The sequence below is a fragment of the Gracilinanus agilis genome, chromosome 3, assembly GCF_016433145.1.
Source record: "Gracilinanus agilis isolate LMUSP501 chromosome 3, AgileGrace, whole genome shotgun sequence".
Taxonomy (NCBI): Eukaryota; Metazoa; Chordata; class Mammalia; order Didelphimorphia; family Didelphidae; genus Gracilinanus; species Gracilinanus agilis.
In genome coordinates this window covers 558,610,698-558,636,728 of record NC_058132.1, presented here as the reverse complement: position 1 = coordinate 558,636,728, position 26,031 = coordinate 558,610,698, and the positions used below count along the sequence as shown (strand labels likewise).

The 26,031-nt window shown below is 35.9% G+C and overlaps 1 protein-coding gene across 1 annotated transcript in view; it reads left to right on the top strand.

Moving 5' to 3' along the window:
• Nucleotides 1-627: 627 nt before the first annotated feature.
• LOC123242663 (LIM domain only protein 7-like) overlaps nt 628-26,031 on the top strand; it is a 152,413-nt gene continuing 127,009 nt past the window's right edge. The window contains exons 1-2 of the mRNA XM_044670587.1: nt 628-669; nt 1,774-1,844. Of these exons, the coding sequence (XP_044526522.1) occupies nt 1,776-1,844 (69 nt within the window). The 5' untranslated portion in view covers nt 628-669; nt 1,774-1,775. The remainder of the gene's footprint in view (nt 670-1,773; nt 1,845-26,031) is intronic.

Genomic DNA, 26,031 nt, shown 5'->3' with positions numbered 1-26,031 from the left:
AGGCAAGAAGAAAATTCACTGAAGGAATTCAAAGTTGTCCCAGGCAATTTTGAAAAAGATTCATTCAAACAGCTTCCTCTGCAGCTCCTTTTCGAATAGGGGTCACAGGATGCTATCTGAGCAGACTCTTCCCAGTCCTTAAACCAAGATGCCCAGTGGCGAGAAGCAAGAGAGCAGCTTATTCACTTGCTTAAATTTCAGTCAACCCTAGCGTGTGAGGGAGCTGACAGTGAGACAGCCCTGGCGGCTTTGGGCAACATTTCAGACTGGAAGAGTGGGAGAAAACGAAGAGTAGCTCTTTTTTCTCTCAGCGAGTAGTTCTTTAGTTGCGCAAAAAGTCAGTGGGCTGTGGGTGCGATTTGCAGGAGACCCTCACCTCGCAGTAGGAAAGGTGATAGGAGAGGAAGGAGGAGGGGAGGAGGGGCTCCGGCTGAGGGAGTAGTTTGGGCTCCAATCCTGAAGAACGCTACCCTCACCTGCCGCCAGGAGTCCCCTAGCTGGGAGGGAGTCTCGGGAGGAGGAGAGAGGGATGGGGCTCGGGCTAGGGGCGGGGCAGGGGTAGAGCACCTGGTGGGAGGTTGAGGAACTCGTCTCACATCTTCTAGGCGGCTCCAGGAGAGTGCCGGGAGGAGAAACCCAAAGGCTGGACTAGAGGATCTCAGGTCACAGGTAAAAGAGGGGGCGCGAGCCCAACTAGGGGAGGGGACCAGGCCAGTTGGTCCTAGTACAGTGCCTCGGACTCGCCTGGGCGGCTGCATTTCCTCGGCTAGGGAACCCAGGAGGGGGAAGTTTCTTGGCTGGGAAAGATGCAATTGTGTTGAACTATTCCTGGTATGTCAGGCACTGGCCCGGCAGCCGAGAGCTCTGAGGACTCCGTTTCCAGGGAATCCGAGAAGGGAATGAAGCTCCGCTCCGAGAGGAATAGGAAAAGGAGAGCCAGGGTGGGACGGAACTGAACGGGCAGGACAGTTGGACGGGGCGGACTGAGTTGAGTTTTGAGGGTTTTTTTCTGCGACTCGCCCGAGCATCTCCTTCCCCCTGCACTGCCAAGTCTGAGGCTCCCCGGGGTGGCGGACTGCACTTCTAACCGGGTCTTGCTCTCCGAAGTGGATTTGGCATCCCCCGGCGCAGACAGTCTAAACCACAAGGGCTGGCACGGCCAAATGCCCAGGGAGCAACCCCCGGAGGAGGTGGCTGTGGCGGCGGCGGCGGGCTGGTGGGCGGGCGGAAGCGACTGCTTCACATGGCCCCAGGCTTGGAAGCAGCTGCGACGGGGCTATAGAAGCCGCCGCCACCCAGCCCAGGCCGGGGGAAAAAGCGGCAATTCCGGGGGAGGGGACGGGAGCAGAGAGGAGGGGAGCTGCTTTTGAAGTTCAAACAGTTCTTGGGGCTGTTTACGGCCTCTCGTTCTCTTTCCTCCTCCTCCCCCTCGCCCCCCTAAAGCCTCCCTCCTCGCCGCCTCCCATCTTTCTCCTCCTCTAACTGCCCTGGTCCCTACGGACCTTGGTTCGTTTTCAGGGCTTTATAGAAAGCAGCTTCTTCAAATTCTTGTGGTTTCGGGGCATTAACAAACTCCTGAGAGCAACAAAGGGAACGGGAGACCCAGAACATTAAAAGGCCGAGCCGAGTGACAGGCAAGCACTGCTTCTAGGTTCCCAATCTCAGTCCTGAAGCAGCCTCGTTAAGTTGGGTTGACACTCTCCCCCACCCCGCCCCTCTTCGCCCACCCACCCATTTCTCTCTCTCTTTTTTTCCCCTCCCCTCTTCCTCTAGTCATGGAAGTGAGAGAGGATGCAGAGTCCAACTGTGATGTAGCATTCGCTGAAGCTCAGAGATGGGTGGAGGTGAGTGCATTTCTCCCCCTTTTTTACTTTTTTCCTTATGATTTGGTGACTTTATACAGAGGGGCTAAGGGAGAGGGGGGGTGTTTAAAACCCAAACTGCCCAATCAAGACCACTCTTCCCTTCCTTCATCTTTGCTAGACGGTGGAGACAAATGGTTCAGAGTGGAATTATGGAATTTAGGGTGTAATTTAACAGTTCAAGTCTCTGTTTTAGTTCCCTTTCCCCCTAGCAAGTCTCGCTTTCTCTTCTTTAAATTATTCTTAAGGTGCTGAGTGAAATAGGTGGTAGTTTGTCCATCACCGTATTAGGTGTCCAGATCCATGCGGAATGTACCAGGATCAGTTGTCTCCCTTGATCCTATCTGGGCACAATCTAGAGGATGTAATGGTCTGTTGGAATCTCTGCACTAAACCAAAAGGGCGGAAATGTGAAAAGTTCTGTCCTTTTTGGTCAGATGTAACTAAGATCCTGTAAACTCCAAACAAACCAGGTTTGCCTGTCTATGTGTATGTCTGTGTGGAAGGGGGTGGGGCATAGGAGAGAAATGGGGAAGGGAGTTAAGAAGAGACAGAGAATGGAAGAGTAAGTACTAAGGCAGTAAGCTTGCTGATGAAATTTAGGAGAGGACCTCTAAATGAGGTTTGATTTCTATTGATAAGAAGACCACCACTGCATCCTTGGACTTTTAGTATAGTATGGGGGTTTTGTGTTTTCAGTGTTACTTATTAACTGTGAATTAGAAACAGTCTCTTCTTGTAGTCTTCCGTTCCCTTATTCCCCCCCTCCCTTTTTTAAAGAAATATGAGCTCCTTGAGATTTTTCTGTTTCTTTACTTCTATCCTTTGGTTTGAGTTTTTCCATAAATAGGTTTTCAAGTTGGTTTTTGGCAGCTAGTGGATAAAGAACACTGCTGGGGAAGCTTTTCTCAGGAAGTGCACTAGAACACATAATGAAATAGTAGATATATGTTAATATAATCACAACAATGGTTATTGAAATATTATCTTATATAGTGGTACTCTTGGGATTTGGAACTAATTTTTATGGCTTGCCAGCTTACAAAAAGGTCTTTTTTCTTTGGAATGAGTTTTAAAAAACTGTACCATATAAAATACAATCTTAAAAAAATCTGTAAGTTTTAGCAGTGAAACAAATGGTATTAGATTAATTTCCTCATAAGTTTACTTTTTACTTTTGGACAGACATTTTGAGCCCTTAGCCTGAAGGTGAATCAATCTCCCTTCCTTCCTTCCTTCTACCTTTCTTCCTTTCTTCCTTCCTTCTTTAGGTGGAAGACTTGAGTAGGATAAGATAGTAATGTAGAGGCTCTTGAACTGAAATGAGAATAAAAGAAATGCCTTCCCCATTTCCTTAAAAGAAAATTACTTTTTTCTTTTTGTCTGTGCTTTTTATATCTGTACTGCAAAAGTAATTTTCATGTGTGATATTTTTCTGATACGTTGTCCTGGATATCTTAGAGAAGGAATTTATTGTGAATGTGTATGAATGTATATGTGTATACTGGCATCTTTGAACTAAAAGTTCAATGATTATTGCAATTTTCTTATGAACTTAATAAAAACTACATTTTTGTATCATCTATGAAATAATCTCAATAAAGAAATATATATTTTTGTGGCATAATTATGTTAAATGTGCAAGTTATAGTTTCTCTTCTCTTTCCTCCAAGTTAAACATCTTCAATGATTTTGAAATTTCCAATAAAATATTTTTTTAATTAAAGATAATAATTTTTGGGATGGAAATTACTACACTAAAGTCTAAACAGAAAACTTCAATCTTTTTCCTAAAGGAAGTAGCCATTTAATATAACTAGCCAATATAATTATATATAAATGATCCTTTTAAAATACCAGCAGCCGAACAAAGGGAAAAATATTACATTTTGTGTATATTTTGTATGCTTTGAATGATACATAATAGCATATATTCAATGTTCAGATTTGGCAACCTTAAATTTTAACTTTATCTTTGTGGCTTTATGTTAAGAATTTAAGGTTAATTTTAATATTATTTATTCTTTTTCTTAAAAAAAGGACAATGGATATAGGAGATATATTCTGGATTCTTTACATGGTATCAAGTCCTTAATTTACCTAGGAACTTTATAATTTAAGCTACAAGGATAAAACCTTTTTTTGGGTTTCTTGTTTTCATGACTTTTTGATTTAGGTGGAAACAGGAAAGATTAAAAAAATTTTTTTGTGTTGTACTTGTCGAAGCATTTTGACTCTTTTCATCTGTGCCCCCTCCTCAATCTCCCACCTCCAAGCAAATTAACAACACAAAACAGACTCAGGTGGAAGAGACTTTAAATTTGTTATTTCCTATTCTACTTTTTTTCTGTTGTTTTGAGTATTCAAATATAATTGGTTCTAGTGGCCTTGAAGGTGCTAAGAATATTGATAACTCCTAGCACTATCTATTACATTTTTTTTCTCATTTTGATCTAATATTCTTGTATTTTGATGTAACCAAAATATTTCTTTTCAGTTTTGGTGGGATAGGGATAGGGATAGAGTAGATTTTGAAGTTAAATGCTCTCAATTTTTAAGATCTGAGAATACAGAAATTTGTGATTGATTTGATTTTGGTGGTTTTAATCCAATAGGAGTTGTGTCATCTTAAAATATCTTTTATTAATGACTTGTTTTTAAATTACATTTCATATTTTCTCTTTCCCCTACTCATTGAACCATCCTTTGTAACAAAAATTTTAAAAAGATGGGGCTGGAGGAGTAGAAGACAGCAGTTTATCAAAGCTATTCAATATATGAACCGTGTCTAATTGTAGAGAAAATATTCCACATACATAGTCCTTTACCTCTCTAAGGAAGGTAGGAAGAGTATACCATATTTTTTTTAAAACCTGAAAACAGTATGGTTTGAAATGCAGCTTGGAATATTAAAAATGTAGTAGAGCTAGTTCGTGACTAAACAGCTTTAATTTAAAACCAAGTGTACTATAAATGGTTAGAAAGATCAGAATTGTCCTTGAGAAGCTGCATTTGAACAAGGTCACAAAGTAAAAGTAAAAAATGAGGTATTTAAAAATAGTTTTCCTTCTTGAATTCTGGTTCTCTCCTCTTATTACCTTTATTCTTTATATTGATTTTTTTCTACTGCCTCTTAGGTTTGTGTCTTGTGAGCATTAAAAACTCTGAATTCTCGGTGAACAAATAAAATATTATTGGACTTGAAAAACTGAGTGTGAAAAAAAAAGAAAAAAGAAAGATTGAGTTGCTAAATACATGCTATGAGTTAATGGGGAAAATATTGATTAATAAGATGTGTTCTGTCATCCAGGTAGGGAAGAATATTGGTGGGGGGGCTTTGTGGAATTGCATTGAATGATTTTTCCCTGTCACCTTTCTTTTCTATCCCTTGGGTTTTAATTCTTTTGTCACCATTTTTGGTTCCCATCGTGGTCCCATCGTTGCTGACTCCCATATGACCTCTTTCCCTAAATAGCACCGGTAAGAAAATGGGCCCCTATATTGAAGTCTTTTGGCTCTGTCCTTTTGCCATCTTTTTCTAAGATTATATTGGATTTTAGCTTGTGTCTTAACTCTGTGATTTAAACATTAAATTTTCTCAGAGTATGAATCATTTAATCAAAGGTACCATATAACTATATACTGCATGAAGTATCAGGGATACAAATACAAAAAAGGAAACATTTCCCCAAAAGTTTATATTTTAATGGTGAAGAGACAAGTACATATAAAAATAGATGTAGCATAAACATAAAGTGAATAAGTACAAGTATGTGCAAAATAAGGGGCAGCTAGGTGGCTCAGTGGATAGAGAACCTGGCCTAGAGATGGGAGGTCTTGGGTTCAAATCTGTTCTCAGTCACTTTCCAACTGTGTGACCCAGGGTAAGTCACTTAACTGCCATTACCTATCTCTTACTGCTCTTCTGTCTTATAACTCATAATTAGTATTGATTCCAAGATAGAAAGTAAGGGTTTTAAAAAACAAATAAAAATGTGCAAAATAATTAAATTCAAGGCAACTTTGAAGGTTGCATACTAGCAGCTGGGATCAATGAACTATAAAGATGGCTTCCTGTATCTCAGGTGGTATTTTAATTGTATGAGATCTCTCTATTTATATCTACTATCAGATCCAGCATAAAACTATGATTAAGATTTAATTGTTAACCTGGGTCTTGGATTGTTAACTTGGAATCCGCAAGGTTATTTTTTAATTTGATTTTTATTTAAAAAAATGTTTTTAGTTGTTTAAAAAATATTTTCATAGTGTTTTTTTTTTTACCAGTTTCATTCCTCCACCCTCTCCCTGGGAACTATCCCATATAATAAATAGCATTTTTTAAAAATAAGAAAAAGAAGAGAGAAAAATCAGAAGACAGATTAATACATTCAAAAATGCTTGAAAATATGTGCAATGTGCAACATTTATGAATCTCAAACCTTTCAAATATTTTGGTAATTATTTTAATATCATTGGTTTCCTTTGTAATACCATGTATTTTTGCATTTAAATGCAAATACTATATATTTGTACATTTGAAGATATTCTCAGAAAGGGTCTTTAGGCTTCATCAGTCTGCCAGAGGGTTCCCTTATGCAAAAAAAGTTGTACTTTAACTTCACATTCTCTAAAGCTAAGCTCTTTGCTTTGGTAGATAGGATTGAGGACAGTCTTGAGAATCTGTTTTTCTTCACTATGTTGAGTACTAGTGTGCCTTGTTTTGCCCTTATCTTTTTTGTCCTCTGCCCTAATGCTGGTCTTTACCTTTTTCAAATTATCTATAGCTCTTATCATGAGGATCCAACCCTTTTTCCTCCTCAGTTTTGATTTCTCTAGTGTTTTTCCTCAGGAAGATGCATCCAAACTACTAGGTAATAGTGCTAATTTAGAAAATGTCAATTAAAAATTTTAATTTAGTTCTATAGAAACTTAAAGAAATTTGTGTTTTATGGTGCTTTCCTCAGAACAGCCCTATGAAGTAGGGTTATTCTTGGCTCTTCTAATTAATACATGTAAGACATTGGTCAAATTCCTTTCCTTTTCTTGGCCTCAGTTTCTTCATCTGCAAAATGAAGTTGACCTTTAGGTTAATAACGAATTTTACTAGAGTTTAATTTTACTAAGTTTCTTGCCAGTTCCAAATCTAAAACTTACATTTTAAAGAGAAGGAAACCATAACTCAGATGGGTTGATTGAATGTGCTTTGGCAATCTGGGCCCACAAAGGATTTGAATTCAAGTGCTGGGTAAGGGTTGAGTTAGATCAACTCAGGTCCCTTCCAATTCTATGATTCTCATTTACCATTTGATAGGGGTTAAATGGTACAGAGTGATACAATGCTATGCCATTATGAAAAACAGACCAAAAAAAGTTAATTGCCACATGAAATGTTTAGTGCTCAGGGAAACATTCATTACTCAAGAGATCATTTCAGAATGATGAAAAAATGATGAATGTTACAGGTGATTTTTAAAAACACAATGTGTTCGGAAGGAAGAGAAAGTAATTTGTGATGTATGAAACAATATTTTTTCTTCCAAAAGGTGAAAGTCTCTTCCATGGCATCTCTCCATTCCCTTACACACCCTCCAAAACAACTGACTCCAGGACATCAGATTCTATTATCTCCCACTGTATGAACTCTTTGGAAATGACATGACATTTGTATAGACTGACATTTAGAGTCAGTGTGGTGAAAAGAGCAATGAATTTCAAGCCAGAAGTCATGGATTAGAGTTGTAGCATTGCCTTTTACTGTGTCCTTTGGTAAATTGGTATATTTTTTCAACCTTAAGTATTTTGTAAAATAATAGCACTTACCTGGTTGTTAGTATTCAACAAAATTATGTGTATAAAGTGAGAGTTTTGCAAATGTAATTTAATGGTTTCTAATTCTTTTTGTTTTAGTCACTTTTTACTAATATGCTTATCAGAGTAATTTCTAACTTCTTAAACTTTGAAAGAAATAAAGCAAAGATCCCTATCAAAGTTGCTCTTATGGCCTTGGTAGAAATCTGTATTTGATATTCTTATACAGATAAGACTTGAACCATCTTCCTATATCCCTGACTTGATAGTACTCAGAGTGAAAAGTATTGACCCTCATTGTGAATTGAGATTTTATAATCTTTTTAAAAATATATTTTCAAATCTTTTACTTTACCATAAAAAACAAATTATAAACAAAAAGTTTACTTAAACTTTTTTGTTTAATTTTTAAAAAATGGTATTTGATCCATTTAGAAATTATATGTTGACATTTTAATATAGCGTGTAACTGTTGTTTGCTACAGATTATGAAGACAATTTAAACACTTTAGTCTGCAACGTGCTTACTTATCTAGCCTGCTAAGTTTTTTTTTTTTTACCACCAACTAGATAGTTGGTTTGGATTTCATTAATTGTGAACAACAACTGAATGAAGAGAAATTTACTGAAATCTTTCTCTGAATCCTTCATCATTGATGTGGAGTCCAATTTGGGTATTCAGTCAAAGGTTAGGTGAGCAGAAGTCCTTGCAGCTCTAGGTTCAAGTACAAGTCCAGTGAATCTATATGTGATTTTATTCATTTGAGGAAATTACTAATCAATGTACTCCTGGCTTCTTAAAGGTATAGTATTATTGTATAGTAAAGTATTAGTTTCAGGCCAGGTTGTCAGTGAAATAATTTCAAAACATGAGTTTTGAAGTCATTTGTAACATTGGAAAATAGATTTTTGTTCCATTGGCTATAAAGATTCCTAAAGTAAAAGATCCCTCAGGTAAACCCAAGAAAATTTGTAGGTTAATGCTTAATTGATAGTATGTATAGAGTAATATTATCATGTTGTATAAAAAAAAAGCCATTTGTGTTAGAACATCTTGATATTGTTAAATGTATGGTTCGATTTCCCAAATGTAATCCTGTTTGTTTTCTTCCTGGTCAGGTGTCAGGTAAAAATTCTTACCCCCCGCCCCCCCACCTCTGTTTCTCTGAAGTAACTATTTTAGGTAGAGATGCTGACAGATTAGATAACAAACTGTTTATCCAACTTCATATTGTTCCACTGACATTATTCTGGGGGACTTTATTCTGTTATTTTAGGGAGTAAGCATTTTTGCATTCATTTGGTTTTTAGTTTATGAATTTCTATTCTCTCTTGAGTATATACCTTCTAAATGAGATCCAGGATTAATATTCTGGAGCTTGTTGCAGTCAACACAATGTCAGTCTTAAACAGAAATATATAAACCTTGCCATTTGTAGAGAATCCTTATTATTCCACTTGGATATTTCATAGGGATCTTCTATGACAGTGCTGAACATAAAACCAGGTATACAACTCACTATTTTATCTCGTATTTGGTGTTAATAGTCAGGGTTGTTGAGTAGTGGCTACCAAAATACATTTGTCTATATTTAGAAAATTTTAATTAGCATGATCCTGCATCATAAACTTGAAAGTCAAATTCAAAGACCTGTTGAGTCAACAAATGTGAGAAAAAATGATAACATTCTTGTTTGAATCTCACTGTCTAAGGAAACTATTGGACATTTTTTTATTGGCTTTAGTTTTTCACCTAAGCATAGAGATGACAGCTGAATGTGGAAGAGTAGATAGAACACTGGACTTGGAATCAGGAAGACCTGGGGTCAAATCTCTTCTCACATACTTCTTAGGTCTATGACTCTGAACAAGTCATCTAAACTCTCTAAGTCTCAGTTTCTTCATTTGTAAAATAGAGATGATAATTAGCACCATTGGTTATTGTGGAGTTCTAATGAGATAATGTATGTAAAATGCTTTTGTAAATCTTAAAGTGTTATGTAAATGTGAACTATTTCACAGATCTAATTAGTCAGCTAGTGAGAATTTTTAAAAATAGTCATATCTCAGGTAGGTAGGAAAATACTTTTCTGGATTGCCAAATATTTAATAGAGGGCAGTTTTTGAATGGCCTAATTTATAAGTTAATTTTTGTAGATGGATTGTGTTATATGCAGAAGGGCATATATTCAAGTCCTTTTTTTGATAAAGGTTTGACTTTAAAAAATGCTTATACTGGCCCTAAACCTGTTATAGGTCAAGCTCTAGTTTTCTTGGTTAATATGTAAGTCTGAGTTACCATTAGAAAGCTAATTTTTCGCCATTAATAATGAAGAAGGAATTTATTAATAGGTAGTAGTCTGAAGTAGAAAAAGTTCTGGGTTTGGAGTTAGGAGATCTGGGTTGAAGGTCTTGTAATTACTCTGTCTTTTTGGGCAAGCCATTTAAATTCTTTACCTTTTTCCTCATCTTTAAAATGGGGGAATTACTAAGGATCATAAATACCTTGCAGGGTTTTTGAAGGTCAAATAAGATAAGGCATTTAAAAATACTTGACCAACTTTAAATGGAATACAGCTTTAAGGTCAGACTTTATTGCATACCTATTTCGTGTATAATAATGTGCTAGGCCTGAGTAAGAAGTGAAAGACATGACTACTCTATAGAATTTTAAAACTATAAATGAGAAAACAAGATAAACAAGGTTTATATCATATTTGGAATAGGTAGCTTCTTATTTAATGTGATTTCTAGAATTAGGGACTAGATGAGATTTTCCTTTGCTTGTTAATTTAACGTGAAAATTCCTTTCAGAGGGGATTGGACCTCTTATCCTCTTATTTACACATGTAGAACATAGAGGAATCATCAGACTTGCTTCAATTCAAGGGTCAATTGTTAATATTAGTGTCTTGAGAATAAGCCTTAATAAATAAGAAGAAAAACCCATTAGGCAACTGATATATTTGTTTTTTTGAAGAGTAGGAATACAAAGGTAGAGGAAAAGGATTATGGAGCAGAGATGATAAAAGACAGGTTTATTTTTTATTTTTTAAAAAAAATTTTTAATCAAGGAATGACCAGAAACATATAGATGTCTCTTTCAGATATTTTAATAGGATTAATCTTGAACATGAAAGAGTTACATAATGGCAAGACAGAATAGGTCTAAGGACTAAAACAAGTGAGGAGATGCTTAGTGTTACAGAGTTCAGTTAAGGGGGCTGTCAGTGGCAATTTGAATAGCAAGAAAGGAATGGATTGGGGAGAACAAAGGCAAAGATGGAGAGTAGAAGTGTTTGGTGGAAATGAAGCCATCTATGACTACTGATGTGATTAATAATATAACCATAATAATTGATATGTAGATAGTGTATCAGAGTTTGCAAAAAATTTTGTGTACGTTATTGCACTGACTACAGCAATAACTTTGTTCAGTTTGCTAGACATTGTTAATAAATGAGCGAGTATGACTGCAGATTCATAATTGCTAAACAAGGAGATATATGTTGCCCTGAGGTATTTGCTTGGATTGTGGAAGTATCCTGTGCAAATTCCAAACAAGAAAAGGTCCTTTTGATTGTGAGATTCTCCAAGTGCTCTGGTTTGTGGATTAGCATGTGCTAATGTTGAACATCATCAGTGAAACACTATACTATGAGCATATAAATATATACTTTCTACTGGAAAAATCAAATAGATGAAAGACATATTTCTTGTATTATGATATGCAACTGTAGCACATATAGGTGCCAGGGCTTCTTCTCCTAGTCCTGTTTGCACTAGAAGATTGAGTCCCCAGAATATGGCTACCCCTATCAGAATTCTAGAGGTAACACTTAGGAGTTTGGGGATATCATTCTATCATTATCACTCTCAAGTCCCCATCCAATGTGTTTCTTTAATAATGTTTGAATAGTTACCATCTTCTCCATATCATCTGACTAGTGTAACTAGTGCTGCAGTATCATTTTGACTAGTGTTGTCTCTTCACTCGTAGCTAATTAACACCAACCAACATTTACAAGGGCATGTTGCTTGAGAAAGTATTGCCAAGATAGGAATATAAAATAATCTCCTGGGATATAGTTTCTCTTCTATACCTTGATCTTTGAGGAAATTGAACTCAGATTTAAGTAATTGCTATGAAACATTTCTTCTGAACCAACATATACTTTCTTCTACCTCCTTGACCTCTGAGAATAGAGGGGCTCAAACTTCAAGTGGTAACTGTAAAGCATCTCTCCCACCAAATTCACTTTTTGGGTGTGGTATGACTAATGAATGAGTTTCCTTACATGCAGGATGTGGTATCCTGGCTGCTGGCCTGATTCACTGCTTGGCTGGGTCAAACAAGTTACTCCTCAGGGCTTTGCTGGCATGACTATTGTGGCTATAGCTATGTTCAGTCTTTGATATGCATTTGCCTGGAATCTGAGAAGATTAAAATATAGTATAGGTAGAAGGAACAAAAGTGCCATGTATTTAAGACCACATGGCAAACAGTGGACTTCATAACATTTCTTCTTCCTCCTCAATTGAAATCTAACCAGGAAAAGAAAAAATTGAATTTCTTCATTGCAACCATTTGCATCTATTCTCAATTCTGACTCGGCGACCAAATAAAAGGCTTTCTGTAACCACACAGTAAGTAACAGAAAACAGACCAGAATAATTGCACATGCTCTGAAGTAACGGGTGGGACCCCTACATCGCACATTTCTAGAAGGAGGATCACCAAGCCCACACATGAGTTGGCAGTAGGCAGAGAATACCACACATGCTTTAAGATCTGGGTCTCCTTTGGGCAGGTTGCTCATTATAGAATCAAATAAACAGCTCACTGAATATGTGTCTTAGGTGTGGATAATGAGTTGGGTTTTAGAACTGAAGAGAAGATATGGGAAATTGTGCAGTTGTTTAAGTAATTCCACATCCTTCATTGGAGTAAGACTTCCTCTTTAATACCAACAGCTTTCAGGTGATACACTAGGGTTGCTACTCCCCAAATCCTGCCACCTCAGAAGGTCTGATGTGATGATAATCCCAAGATAAAAAGATGAGTAGTGCTTCATGTTAAGATAATCTGTGGACAGAAAGTAGTGAGATGTCATTGTGTTAAAGGAGATGGGCTGATTGTATGCTGAGAATAAAAAAGCACAGATAGGCAGGTTTAGTCTAGAAGAGTAAGATGGGGACATCTAGGGTGGTTCAGTGAATTGAGAGCCAGGACTAGCGATGGGAGGTCTTGGTTCAAATCTGATTTCAGATACTTCCTAGCTGTGTAACCTTGGGTGAGTCACTTAACCCCCACTGTCTAGTCCTTATCACTCTTTTGCCTTGGAACAAATACACAGTATTGATTCTAAGATGTCAGTGAGAGTTCTAAAGAAAAACAAAAAAGTAAGAGGAAGGCAAGACTTTCATTCATTTGGATAGATATCTATGGAAGATTTGTGGTATGACATGGACAAAAGTTGCAAATGATAAGGCAAGAGATTAAATTGTTTAAAATATGGGCTTAATACTATTATTGAAAGAGATATTTTGTGATAAAGGAAAGACACTATTTTATTATACTGCTGAAAGTTACCATTGTACAAGGTATATGCCTCTATTCTTATATCCATTAGTTCCTTTCTTTCAGATACTTTTTGGATATTTGATGTTTGCCTGTTAAATTAGAGGCAAACGAGCACAGATTTTAATACTCAGAGGATACATATCAAAACAGACATATGTAAAGGCTATATTTTACACACTATGAAAAGCCAGTAATGGAGACAGCTAAATAGCTCAGTGGATAGAGAACCAGTTGAGGGGATACAAACTTCTTAGCTATGTAACCTTGGCCAAGTCCTGTAATCCTAATTACCTAGCCCTTTCCGGTATTCTGCCTTGAAATGTATGCTTGTGTTGATTCTAAGATATAAGGTAAGGATTTTTAAAAAATAGCCAGTAATGTGCTCATGTTGTGGGTTTCATTGTTTTTAGCTACAGTTGCATACAGGCTTTTCTTATTAATAAATTTTCCCTACATGAAGAGTGATAGAATTTCATAATTGGAAGGGACTCAGAGATTGTCCAACCTGTAAACAAAAAAACATCCCCTCCTGAGACTGTACCATCCTTATTGGTCTAATAGCCTCTTTCTCTGAACTAGATTAAATCCCAATCTAGTATGTATTGAGGCTTTAGGCTGCTAAGAATTCTGTGATGGAGAGGATCATTCATCCTGCAGATACCTCTTGTTTTCACTTCAGAGTCAAAGAGTCTTTTCAAATACTACAAACTCACTGGATTTATATTAATTTAGGTACTTGTGTGTGAGTAGCTTTTTATGAGCTGTGGTGTTTCTAAAGTTGGGTTTTGGTTTATTCTTCTCTGTCTATAAATTATGGATTAGTCATACTTAAATTTACTAATATGCATTAGTAAAATTTATATTTGTTTTTCTTATTTCCTTCAAATTAATTTCAGTATCCATAAGGGATACATTTCAAGACCTACTGTGGATGGCTGAAACTGTGCATAGTACCAAATTATATGCAAATAGTTCTCACTTTAACTTTTAATACTGTACTCTCTCTCCCTGCTTCTGCCCTTTGGCCCCATGCTCCATAGCCTCCCATCTCCCCATACACATACCAACCCCTCCCTAAAAAACCCTCCAAAAAAGAAAGCAAAACTGACATAGAGGGACCACTGCTATTGGGTAGACTGCCAGTGTGAGCAGAACTCTAGCACTGAGAGAAGACTTTTACCTCATTCTACCCACAACTGCCAGTCTGTGTGTCTGTCTTCCATCTGTATATGCTTGGTACATGTGTTCTGGCCCCCTCCTTCATCTGGTAGCCCAGTTCCTGTCTCTCTTTTTCCCCCTGGTTGGTTGGTTGGTTCCCCTAAAATGTTTTGGAGAAAAGTTACCCTTTGAGTCAGTCATATCAGTATTAATGCATCAATTCCAGCATTCTTCTCAACAACTGAGATGTTGATGAAAGTGAAGGGGTGTTCTTCAAATGAGTTGTTCTTATAAGAGCACCCCGTTCAACAAATGAAAACTAGCCCAGATAGGTAAAATCCAGGTTGATAGCGGGTAACTGAAACCAGGAAAGTGAAACCCTGGATAAAGGAGGACTACTGTATTCTACTCCCTATGTTATTGTGTTGGTGTGGAAAGTCATCATTTGCTCATGTCCTTCCTATCTGAAACCCTTAAATTATTTGTCATCTTGATTGAAGCACTGTGAAGAAATTTGCTCCTTTTGCTTCATTCATCATGGGAGAGAAACTTAAAAACCTTTTTTTCTTCTTCAGGAAATGCATTTTTGGTGTCTTACTGAAAATAATGAACAATTTTAAAGAGAAAATCTTTTGTTTCAATGAAGACAGTGAATTCTTTTCTGAGGGTTGTTAGATTTGAATAGTACTTCATGCTCAAGGATAAAGTCTACATAACTGGATATTTAAGCCAATTTGCAAGCAACGTTAGGCTTGAAAAATACTTGGAAGTGCCAGGGGTATTACTAAGGTTTAGCTTGCCAAGTAGTCAATATTTTTGAAGTTTGGCTCTAGCCATGGTAAAAGAATGTCTTTGACTGCCACTATGCTTTACTGTAATCCTTTTGTGTAAGGAACTGAATCAAGTTTTCATAACAGATTCCATATGAGAGTCTGGCTTTTTTTTAAAGGACCCAATCAAATCATTCAAATTCAGTGGTTTTGCTGAGTTTTAAGGTAATTGCCTAGTTGTTTAGGAAATTGAAATGATAATTAATGATGGTAAAATGCTTTGCAAACCTAAAATGTTTTGGAGAAAAGTTACCTCCTGAATCAGTCATATCAGTATTAATGCATCAATTCCAACACTCATCTCAGCAACTTAGATGTTGATAAAAGTGAAGGGATGTCCTCCAGCTGAGTTGTTCTTATAAGAGTACCCCAATCAACAAATGAGAACTGGCCCAGATAGGCAAAATCCAGACCTGACAGAAGTTGTACTCAGTTTCAGTTCTTGAGCCACAGGGAATTGTTCATGATTTTCTCTGATGTATTCAGGTACCCGTAGGGCTCCTTCAAACTGTCATTACTGTCAGTTTTTGCAATATCTTGGGTTGTAGGTTAGTTCTTTTTTTTCTGTGACTAGATAGTTGTCTTATTCCAATGCTATATTTTTATAGTCCCCCTTATAGATTGAGCTGTTAATTAGCAAGGTTTTGACTGTTTTGGCTGGTATTTTATCACAGAAGCTTGGGGGTAATATCGGGGGGCGGGAATTGAGAAACATTTATTGTTGCATTGTGATAAAATTTTTTTGGTTGGCTGTTATGTTGTTTGCTTTTAGTTTTGATTGAAGCAACCCCATCTATACATATGAGTTCTGGAAAAATAACTATCATCAAACCAAAATTAAAAATAATTGCAGTCATGATTTCATTTAGTAATAAACAAAATATTTGTTTTTAAATATCTGTGATTTTTAGTTTGCATTTCAAATGCCAAAATTTACATTTAACTTTTAAATATCCTTCATCTTCTCCAATTTTATGTGATTTCTAATTGCAGACGGTGAAAATATGGCTTTACAAGTAGGGCAGGTGTATCTGCACATCTATTTTTCCCCAGATTTTTACTTTTTCCACTATTTGGAAGTGCCAACTGTCAGTACATAAAATAGTAGTCAGAGTAAAAAGGAAAGTCTGTTTTTTAAAATTTCTTGAACTACTGAAGGGATGTTCCAAAATAACAAATACAAGACAAGCACAACTTTTCAAAGTGGAGGGGAAAAAATCATTGTGTGGTACCTACAGTTCTCTGTAGTTATTTTATGTTTTGGTTTGGGAGTAAATTTTGTACCCATTTCTTAAAAGCTTTATATCTTTTAATATTAAAAATTAGGTTTAATATTATGCTTTTGACAACCTTCTCCAAAAAGAAATCTACTTGGCAGCTAGTGGCAGAGGAAGAAACTTAAGCTATGCAAATAAAGCCACTTGTGTGATTAAATTTACAATTGATGTATATTGCACACATAGTAGAATTGTATGTAATTTCTCCACTTGGGTTATCATATAAACCATTTCTTCTTAAACATTCTTATGCTTGAAATATAAAGCATTCATTGGTTTTTACAATTGCAGAAATACGATGCCTTGGTATCACAAGAATATAGATATTGGTATCACAATATAGAAGCAATTAAATTATTACATGACCTCACAGTACTATGTTATACCTCCTTTATTTTGTTCTTTCAACTAGGTTTCAGTGCAGTATTTTTAGGGCCATTTTGTGTGGGTATGGTTTTTTTTCTATTTTTTTTCTTTTAACTCCTTCTCTCCAAGAGTGGTGGATGCTTATTGCAGTGGAAAAGACTTGAAGGATCTAGAGACTGAGAACTTTGATTCTAATCTCAGTTTTGTCATTTATTAACAATATGATTTTCTGGACCATAATTTCCTCTTTTCTAAAATGAGAGGTTATATTAGGTAGCCTCAAAGAACTCTTCTTGGACTAAGTCTTTGATCCTATGATCTTTCTAAGCTTTACCTTTAGTCATATTGTCCGGCATTTCTGGACCTAAGTAGGAGTGAGGATTCAATGAAAAAATTGCTGTACAAGGATAACATGGGTCTAGATCTCTCTTTTACTTCTTTTCAGAGATATAGTAAGGGCACGATAAAGTAAATGGCGTAGTGTAAAGTAAGCATTTTGAGACTGAATCTAGATTAAAGTAGGTTATATGAGGGGCAGCTGGGTAGCTCAGTGGATTGAGAGCCAGGCCTAGAGACAGGAGGTCCTAGGTTCAAATCTAGCCTCAGACACTTCCCAGCTGTGTGACCCTGGGCAAGTCACTTGACCTTCATTGCCTACCCTTACCACTCTTCCACCTATGAGCCAATACACCGAAGTTAAGGGTTTAAAAAAAAAGTAGGTTATATAAGGTTGTGAGGTCTAATACAGTCTGAGAGAGAAAAATCAAAATTGGGAGATAAAGATTATAAGTGCTATTATACTCATTTTGACAAGTGACTTGTTCATAGTTACCATAGTTACCATAAGTGCCAGTTTGGGATCTGAATTCAGGTTTTACTGACTGAAAGTATCTATGTGCTTTGCTGCCTCTCATAAATGATTTAGATATTGAATTTGACAATGCCTGCCTATATACTTCTCTGACTACTTTTTTTTTTTTTTGGTGCAAATTAAAGTTCAGGTGGTGATTATTTGGATAAATTTGCAATCTCATTGTGGTAGATTTATGTGAAATGATGTAAAGCAAAGTGAGCAGAATCAGGAGAACATTGTACACAGTAATAATTATAATGTATGATATCAGCTGTGAAAGACTGAAATATTTTTAACAAGGCAAGAATACAAGACAATGCCAAGGGACTCATGATGAAAAAGGCTATCCACTGCCATAGAAGGATCACAGTCCAAATGCAGATTGAAACATACCATGCCTCGCTTTATTTCTTCCATGGATTTTTCTCCAGTGTAAACAATATGTGTCTTGTTTTGCAACACAATGAACAGGGAAATATGTATTGTATGATAATTATATATATACATATATATACACACATACATGTACAACCTATATCATATTACTTGCCTTCTTGGGGAGGGGGAGGGAGAGATAGGAGGGAATAAAAAGAATGAGACATAGATTTTTGAACATAGCTTATATGAGAATTTGTTTCTCTTGGATAAGCATATTTATTACATATGTATAATTTATTATATGTATCATGAATAATATGCATCATATTATGTTTTACAAATTATATATAAAAATAAAAAGAAATATCTATGCTTAAAAAAACCCAGAGTGCTATAGCCACATTTATGCTATGTAGACTTGTTCTTGGGAACATAAACATCATTGATTTATTTTGTTTAACTCAAAATATTTTTGGGAAATCCTCTTTCCAGTCTGCTGTTTATACTAGCAATGGAAATATTTCTTCTTACCTTTCCCATGTACCATATATTTACCACTAGAGCATTTTAATTTTAGAGGGTCATATCTTGAGAAGTACTCTTCTAACTTGGTAAAACTCAAATATAATGACTTCCAATGTATGATATAACACTTATAACTAAAAACTAAACCCATATTGGTGTTGACATTTAAAGTAATTGTTTTTCTTTTGTTTTGTTTTTATGCCTTGGTGCGGTTGTACCATAAGGGATGAGGTAAAATATCCCTTTTGGCTGGGAGAGGGACATAGCCATATTTTTTTCCTTTTTTACCCTATTAAGATAATAGAGATACAGTAATCAACCTAAAAAACCAGTGGATTAATACTTTCTATCTTTCAAAGTGTTAGCACTTTGACTTTTAACTTATTGTGCTTCTGCCATTGAGGATCAGTAAGCAATCAGAAAGATTCTTGGTTTCTTAATAGTTTTTGAGACAAAGGACTAAATAGAAATGCAGTTTATACTTTTCAAGGTTGAATAAATACCAGGAATAATTGCAAACAGTCTCCCATAAAGTTAGAAGCAATTTGAATGATATTAGCTAGACCTTTCAAATTTAAAGTGATATGGTGAAAAGATATAGGACTTGGATATACAGGAGAACTGGGACTGAATATTAGTTGTGACACTAATTGACTGATATGACTATAGGCAAGTCACAATGTCTTTGAGCTTCAATTTCCTCATTTACCAAATGGGGCTCATAATGATTGTACTTCCTACCTCATAGGTTATTGTGCAGAAAAGACTTTGCAAAACTTTAAATGTTATAGAAATGTGAGCCATTTAGTTATTAGCTATTTTTCTGATGTGGATCATTGAAATGTTATGTCCTTGACCTTGAAAACTTTATATTCCTTAATTATTAATTATTCAGAGTACTACATTTTATTGGTGGTGTTATATGTCATTGAGACCTAAAACACCATTGCCTCCAAAGAGCTAAGGGTAAATATCACACAAAGGGCAGATGGACATAGGGTAGACCATTATACTGGGAGTTCCTTGAGAGCAGGCACTGTCTATTGCCTTTTTTAAAAATCCTCATTCCTTAACACAATGCTTGGCACTTTGTAGACATCTAACAAGTGTTTATTGTCTGATTGAACAGGTTACAACATATTCTCGTGCGGGAACTTCAGAGAATAGGAGTAAAAGAATTTATCATGGAATTATGTGACAGAAAGAGAAGATGGGTTATTTATGTGTTGAGAGTGATGGGTTACAGGTGGGGACCTGGAGTGTTCCACCAGTACCTTCTAGATGTAGTAAAGAAGGTGGATCCCTTATATCAAACTCCTGGACAGAACGGACACAAGTTCTATAAAGGGCAAACTGGATGGATTGTGAGAAGGAACTCCCCAGATTGACTAAATCAGAAATCCATTAGGTTTGGTATGGATCTTCTATAACATTGTGATGATAAAGCAAAGTGGAACTCCATACACCTATATTAAAAATTACAAACTAGAAAATCGCTGTGAATACTTTCAATGTCTTTGTCATCTATTCAGTAGTTTAAAAACCAGTTGTTCATCTTGGAGATGACAATTTTTTTTGACTTTTTATTTAAAAATCTCATAATGCGTATATTTATTTCCCAACTTAAAAAGTGGACTCCAGCATTTCCCTTGACAATTATGCATTTACCTCAAAGTAATACTTATCTATTATGCCCTGAGGTTGTCATGGCTATGCTTTACCCTAAATGCCATGTTTAGCTTGTGGTTAGTTGGATAAGGATCTCATGAACAAGGACTTGTAAAGCCAGCAGAGGAATTCTAGCCAAGAAGTTCATTTGGATATGAAACCAATGGTTCTTGGCAAAAGCCTCTTTAATCTTGCTGGCTACAGAATGCTATAACTCTGTACTGTAGCACACTGGAAATGTGAGGACCTTAAAATAGGAAAATATGAGACTTAGCATCCTTTATATCACCATTTTATCCTCTTTTTTTCCTATAATGACAGTCTAATGATAATCCACAGCATCATTATTTTATATTCCTCTGGATTTTCTAAATTTTGGACAGGAATGTTAGCCTCATTCTTTTTGAATTTGTTTTCTCAAATACCTTTGGATGCATTTTAGTATTTTGAACACATTGTATTTAACATCCTTAATGAATGTGTTTGCCTACTGCTTTGCATGGTATCTTTTGGTTTGAACTTTGGAGTTTTTGCTAGAAACATCATTTTCTTATAATTCTAACATTTTGCAAATGTATTGTCTGTGGGTAAGCAGAACTGTATACTCTGGAGCAAAAGGATTGTCCAGATGACCTCAATGGTCCCCTGTGAACTCAAGCAACAATGTTCTTGATATTGCAAATGTTTTTTGGAATTGGAAGGAATCTTTTAGAGAACTGGTTCAGTCCTCTCTTACAACTGAGGAAAGTGATTGCTGTGATTTCTATACACACAGATATAAAGAACATAAGTCCAAATAACATAGCAGTTCAGAAGCTTTTGAGAAGTTTCAGTTACCAAGTTTTGATTCCACAGGTCATGTGTGACAGTGTCAGTATATAGTTAGATATTCCTGGGAAGATATTGGTTTGAGTAAACCAAGTGCTATTAGTTTCAGAAGGTTTTAAGCAAATTTTTTGTAGGATGTCTGGTAGAAAAGGACTTCCTTAAAATTCAAGACATATATAGAGAATAATCTATAGGTTATTTTGATGTCTTACAAATAACCCTTTGTTACCTTTGTTGGAAAGGACAAATATTTCACTTGTGCTGCCATATGCATCCTTTGATTTTTCAAAGTATTTGTTGAGCCTGATTTCTTGTAAATAAGAGTAATATCCATTTTACAACTAACTACCTTCTTATAAGTAGAAAGATTAAATAAAATTGCTTAAGGCTACTAAGTAAACCTCCAAAAGGCAGTGGAAATATTTTAATTTTCCCACTGATAAAGGCACACAGGATGTGTATGTGCTATGTGTATACATAAATACATATACATATATGTTATATATATGGGAATATATATAACATAGTTGTGGTTAGTCCTAAACATTTTTTTCTTCCATCTGTGATAGGGAGAATTAAAAAAAATTAGCACAAGGAAACTTAATAGCCAAAGATTTAAGCTTAGGATATTTATTATTTTTCAATCACATCTCTTTGTTAGTATATTTTTCCACTCTTTACTGAGTTCTATTGTACCAATAAATCTTACTATATACATTGCAATTCATTCTTAGAAGAAAAAAACAAGGTTCTGTGAACTATTTATAGAGTAGTTTCTTTGGATGGAAATATCATAGCCAGAAAACTTTTTACCATCATATGACAAGGAAAGCTGGCTGAATCTTGCTTTTTTTTTTGTTGGCTAATAAAAAATGACTAATGGTTTAAAATAAATGGAAAAAAACCCTTCAAAGTTGGTGAACCATGGAAAAATATACACCACTCTCTTAAATTGTAAATTGCTGATTTGAAACCATGTGGAAAGAAGCATAAATGAGGCAGTTGTTTCTTTATTTTAACTCTCAAATCTAATTTTGTTTTCAACTAGACTCACTTCCTGTTTGTCACTGAAATACTGAGGCAATATTTATGAATAACCTGCTTGTTTCAATGCCTATTTCTTTTGAAACACCCAGAGGAGGATGTCTCATTTCATTTCAGAAAAATTCAAAACCTTGAAATTCTTTAAGTTTTGTGTAACCTTGAATTCTGAGGCTGTGGAATCAACAGTGGCAGAAGTGTTTTTTCATCATCTTCAATGTGTCTATTAACACATATTTCTCAGTCTTTCAATAAGCCAGGATATATTGAACTCCAAGCACGTACCAGGTTTTAGATATAAATACAAAGATTGAAACAATCTCTACTTGCAAAAAGCATGTATTTTCTCCTCTTTCCTTATCTTACTCCTCTTTTCTCAAAGCCTATTGGTTAATGTATAGGACAGGGTTGACTTTATGTGAGTAAGCCACAAAGGCATGATTTAAGGTCACCTTTCTCCAAAATGATTTCTTTTGCTATTTGGAATGGTGCCTGTAATTCCAGCATTGGTTCTATAATTCTTTTGTGTAATGGTCCTATCTTAAAAGACATGATACTCTTAAGGTTACTTCTCAGTGATTTTCCAGTGTTAGAGGTAGCTGACAACAATGTACTTTGGAGAAATCAGATGTAGACTTTGAGAGAAGATATATACCCTGTGAATGGGAAGAAGTGCTTAAATAGGCAGGGATTAGGTGCCAAAGACTATTTCAAGCCTTTTCCAAGGTTTTTAGTTTTATGTACATAAATAGGGGAGCAGGAGTAGAAATCTGTTTCTTATGCATTAGTATTTGAGGCTAATAACTAAAAAAATGGTATTAGCCTAATATTTTCCTTTTTCTCACTCTTTTCTTGTCTCCACGCAGCTTCAATGAGTCTCTTTCTGTCTCCAAATGGGCTATTAGTGCCTCCCACTTAAAAAAAATATACAAACCCGCCAGATAATCCTTGACCTTGATCTAAACCTTTAATCTACAGACTTCTCAGCAATCAACACTTAGTCATTGACTTATTGTAATTTTGCTTCCATCCTTTCTACTCCATTGGAATTTCTCCATTAAAGGACTCCAATGAATTCTTTTTTAAAAAAAATTAAGTTTAATTTTTCAATTATCAAGTTCCCTCCTATTCTTTACTCCCTATATTCTTCCTCCCAAGGGGAACCCCCTCCCCCATTTAAAAATAAATAACTATAATGGAGTAAAACAAATTCTCTTATTGGCCATGTCCAAAAATGTGTCTCATTCTGTATTTGAATCTGTCAGAATATGTCACCACTGATTTATTTTTTAAATTTAATTTTGCATTCAATTCTGAATTCTCTCACCCTTTCTCCCTCTCCCCTGTCCACTGAGAAAGCTAAGAAAACAAAACCCATTATAAATATATATAACCAAACAAAACAAATATCCACATTAAATATGTTTCCTAGCACTCATTGTTTTTAAATTTTTTGGTCTGCACTCTGATTCATTACTTTGCTATCTAGAGGTAGATAGCCTACTTCATTATCAACCCCTTGTAACAGTGGTTGGTTTTATTGTGTTGATCAGAGCTACTGAATTTTTCAAAGGTGTTTGTCTTGACAGTATTGTTGTTATGGTATAATTTAATCTCCTGGCTCTTCCAACTTACCGCCAATGCATTTAAAAAAAAAAACAAAAAACCAAACTCTTACCTTCCATCTTAGAATCAATATTGTGTATTGGTTCCTAGGCAGAAGAGTGATAAGGACTAGGCAATGGGGGTTAAGTGACTCCCCAAGGTCACATAGCCAGGAAGTGCCTGGGGTCTTATTTGAACCCAGGGCTTTCTGTCCCTAGGTCTGGCTCTCAATCAGCTGAATCATCTAGCTACTCCCTTCAATGATGCTAGTTCCCCTATATTTTTTCTGTTTTCATCTTTCTTGATCTCTCTGTAGCATTGTAGGGTTGTTCACTTTCATATTTCTTAATATTACTCTTTCTTTTCTTTGCTTCTGTGAAATGGGACTCTTGAGTCTCTTATCTCTATGACTTCCTTCCCTTAAATTCAAGTTGTTTCTTAAAACTTTCTTCTTTCCTTAGTGATCTTACTCATTCTCTTGGCTTTGGACTGCTTATCTTTGTACTGATAACCAAATCTTTATCTTTAATTGTTGTTGTATCTCTTGAGCTCTAGAACTGAATTTCCATTTATTTGCTAGACTTCTGTGCACACATACACACACACACACACACCCTATCTAATGTCAATTAATTTTCTTTTCCCTCCAAACTTCCCTTCCTCCAACTTTTCCTACTTCCCTAAGTGGGAACACCATTCTTCCAGCCTTCTCTGTTCAGATTAAGCCATCTTTGACTTATTCTTCTTTACCCCGTCCTCCAATATGATCAATTTTTAGGGACTTTTGATTTGTGTAATATCTTTTATATCCATGCCTTTCTTTCCTTACCAATTGCCAGCACTTTAATTTAGGCATTCACTACTGCTTTTCTGGAATCATGTAGTAATCTCTTCACTGGCCTCTTTGCCTCCTTATATTAGTCTTCCCAGTAAACTCAGATTAAGTTATATCCTCTATTTATGTTGTCCTGTTGTTATGTAATGATAAGACTTATAAAGATAATAAGATAAGACTTTTTCTTTGTTAGGAATGAAAGAGGAAATGGAGTGAGGGGAAATCTAGGGAGAAACTTGGAGAAGGAGTTTGGTGGGAGTAATGGAAGTAAGGTAGAAATAAAGGTAATGTGAGGACAGAGACTTAACGGAAAAGGGGTAACTGTTGATATAGGGGAAAATAATAAAGCATGCTAATTGTTGAATGAATACACATGTGTGTGTCTAGATACCCGCTACCCCCAATACGAGCAGTCATAATCAGGAAGATTGGATGCTAAGCAAACATACTAGCTACTGCCACCTGGTTTGTGTCTGTTCAGCTTGCACTTTGAGTTGAAGGGGCTGACAAGGCAGTATCTCTTGCCAATCCTATAAAGACTGGCCCCAAAGTCACTTTTTGTGAAGAGTAGATTCTTAAAGCAGGTGAACATCTCTTGGTTCTGTGCCTGATCACCATGTCTTTGAATCATATTCATTTCTCACTCCCTTTGGGAATGATTGATTTCTCATATCTTGGGAAAGGGAGGAGAGGAAAAGGAAGTAAGCCTATTATTTGATGCCTATTATGTGCCAGGCTCTGTACTAAATATTATCTTATTTGTTCCTTGCAACAACCCTGAGAGGTAGGTGTAGTTATTATCCCCACTTTACAATTGAGGAAACTGAGGCAAACAGAATAAGTGACTTGCCCAGGGCCATAATGCTGGTAGGTAGGCTATATTTGAACTCAAGTCTTTTTGGATTCCAGGCCCAATACTAATCTACTGTAGTACCATCTTAGAATTTAATTTTCACGGACAGGTACTCTCTCTCAGTATTTTGTGGCTTTAGGGTTTTGCTGCTTTTTGAAGTGATAAAGTATTTACAAAGTTTAGATACTTATTAACATACCATTTCATTCTAAAGTTAAAAAAATCTGTCTTAAAGTCTTCTCATATTTCCCTCTTCTCTGCACAAGCTACATAAAGATTTTTAATATATGTCAAAGTTAGTAGAGCATTTACTTCCTTCACACAATTTCACATGTGAATCATTCAACATAGAGTGGACTTTGCAGCTACTTTTAGCTGTCTCAATTACCTTACATTCTTGAGAGCTAGTGTTATTTTGTTTATCTTTTTAACATCCTGTCAATGGAGGAGCTAGGAAGGAAGGGATTTTCTCAGCTTGCCTCCTTTCCCCTCCCTTGGGGTGACTCAGATCAAGAGTATTGACACATAAGATGGAAATATCAGTTGATTGGGGCACT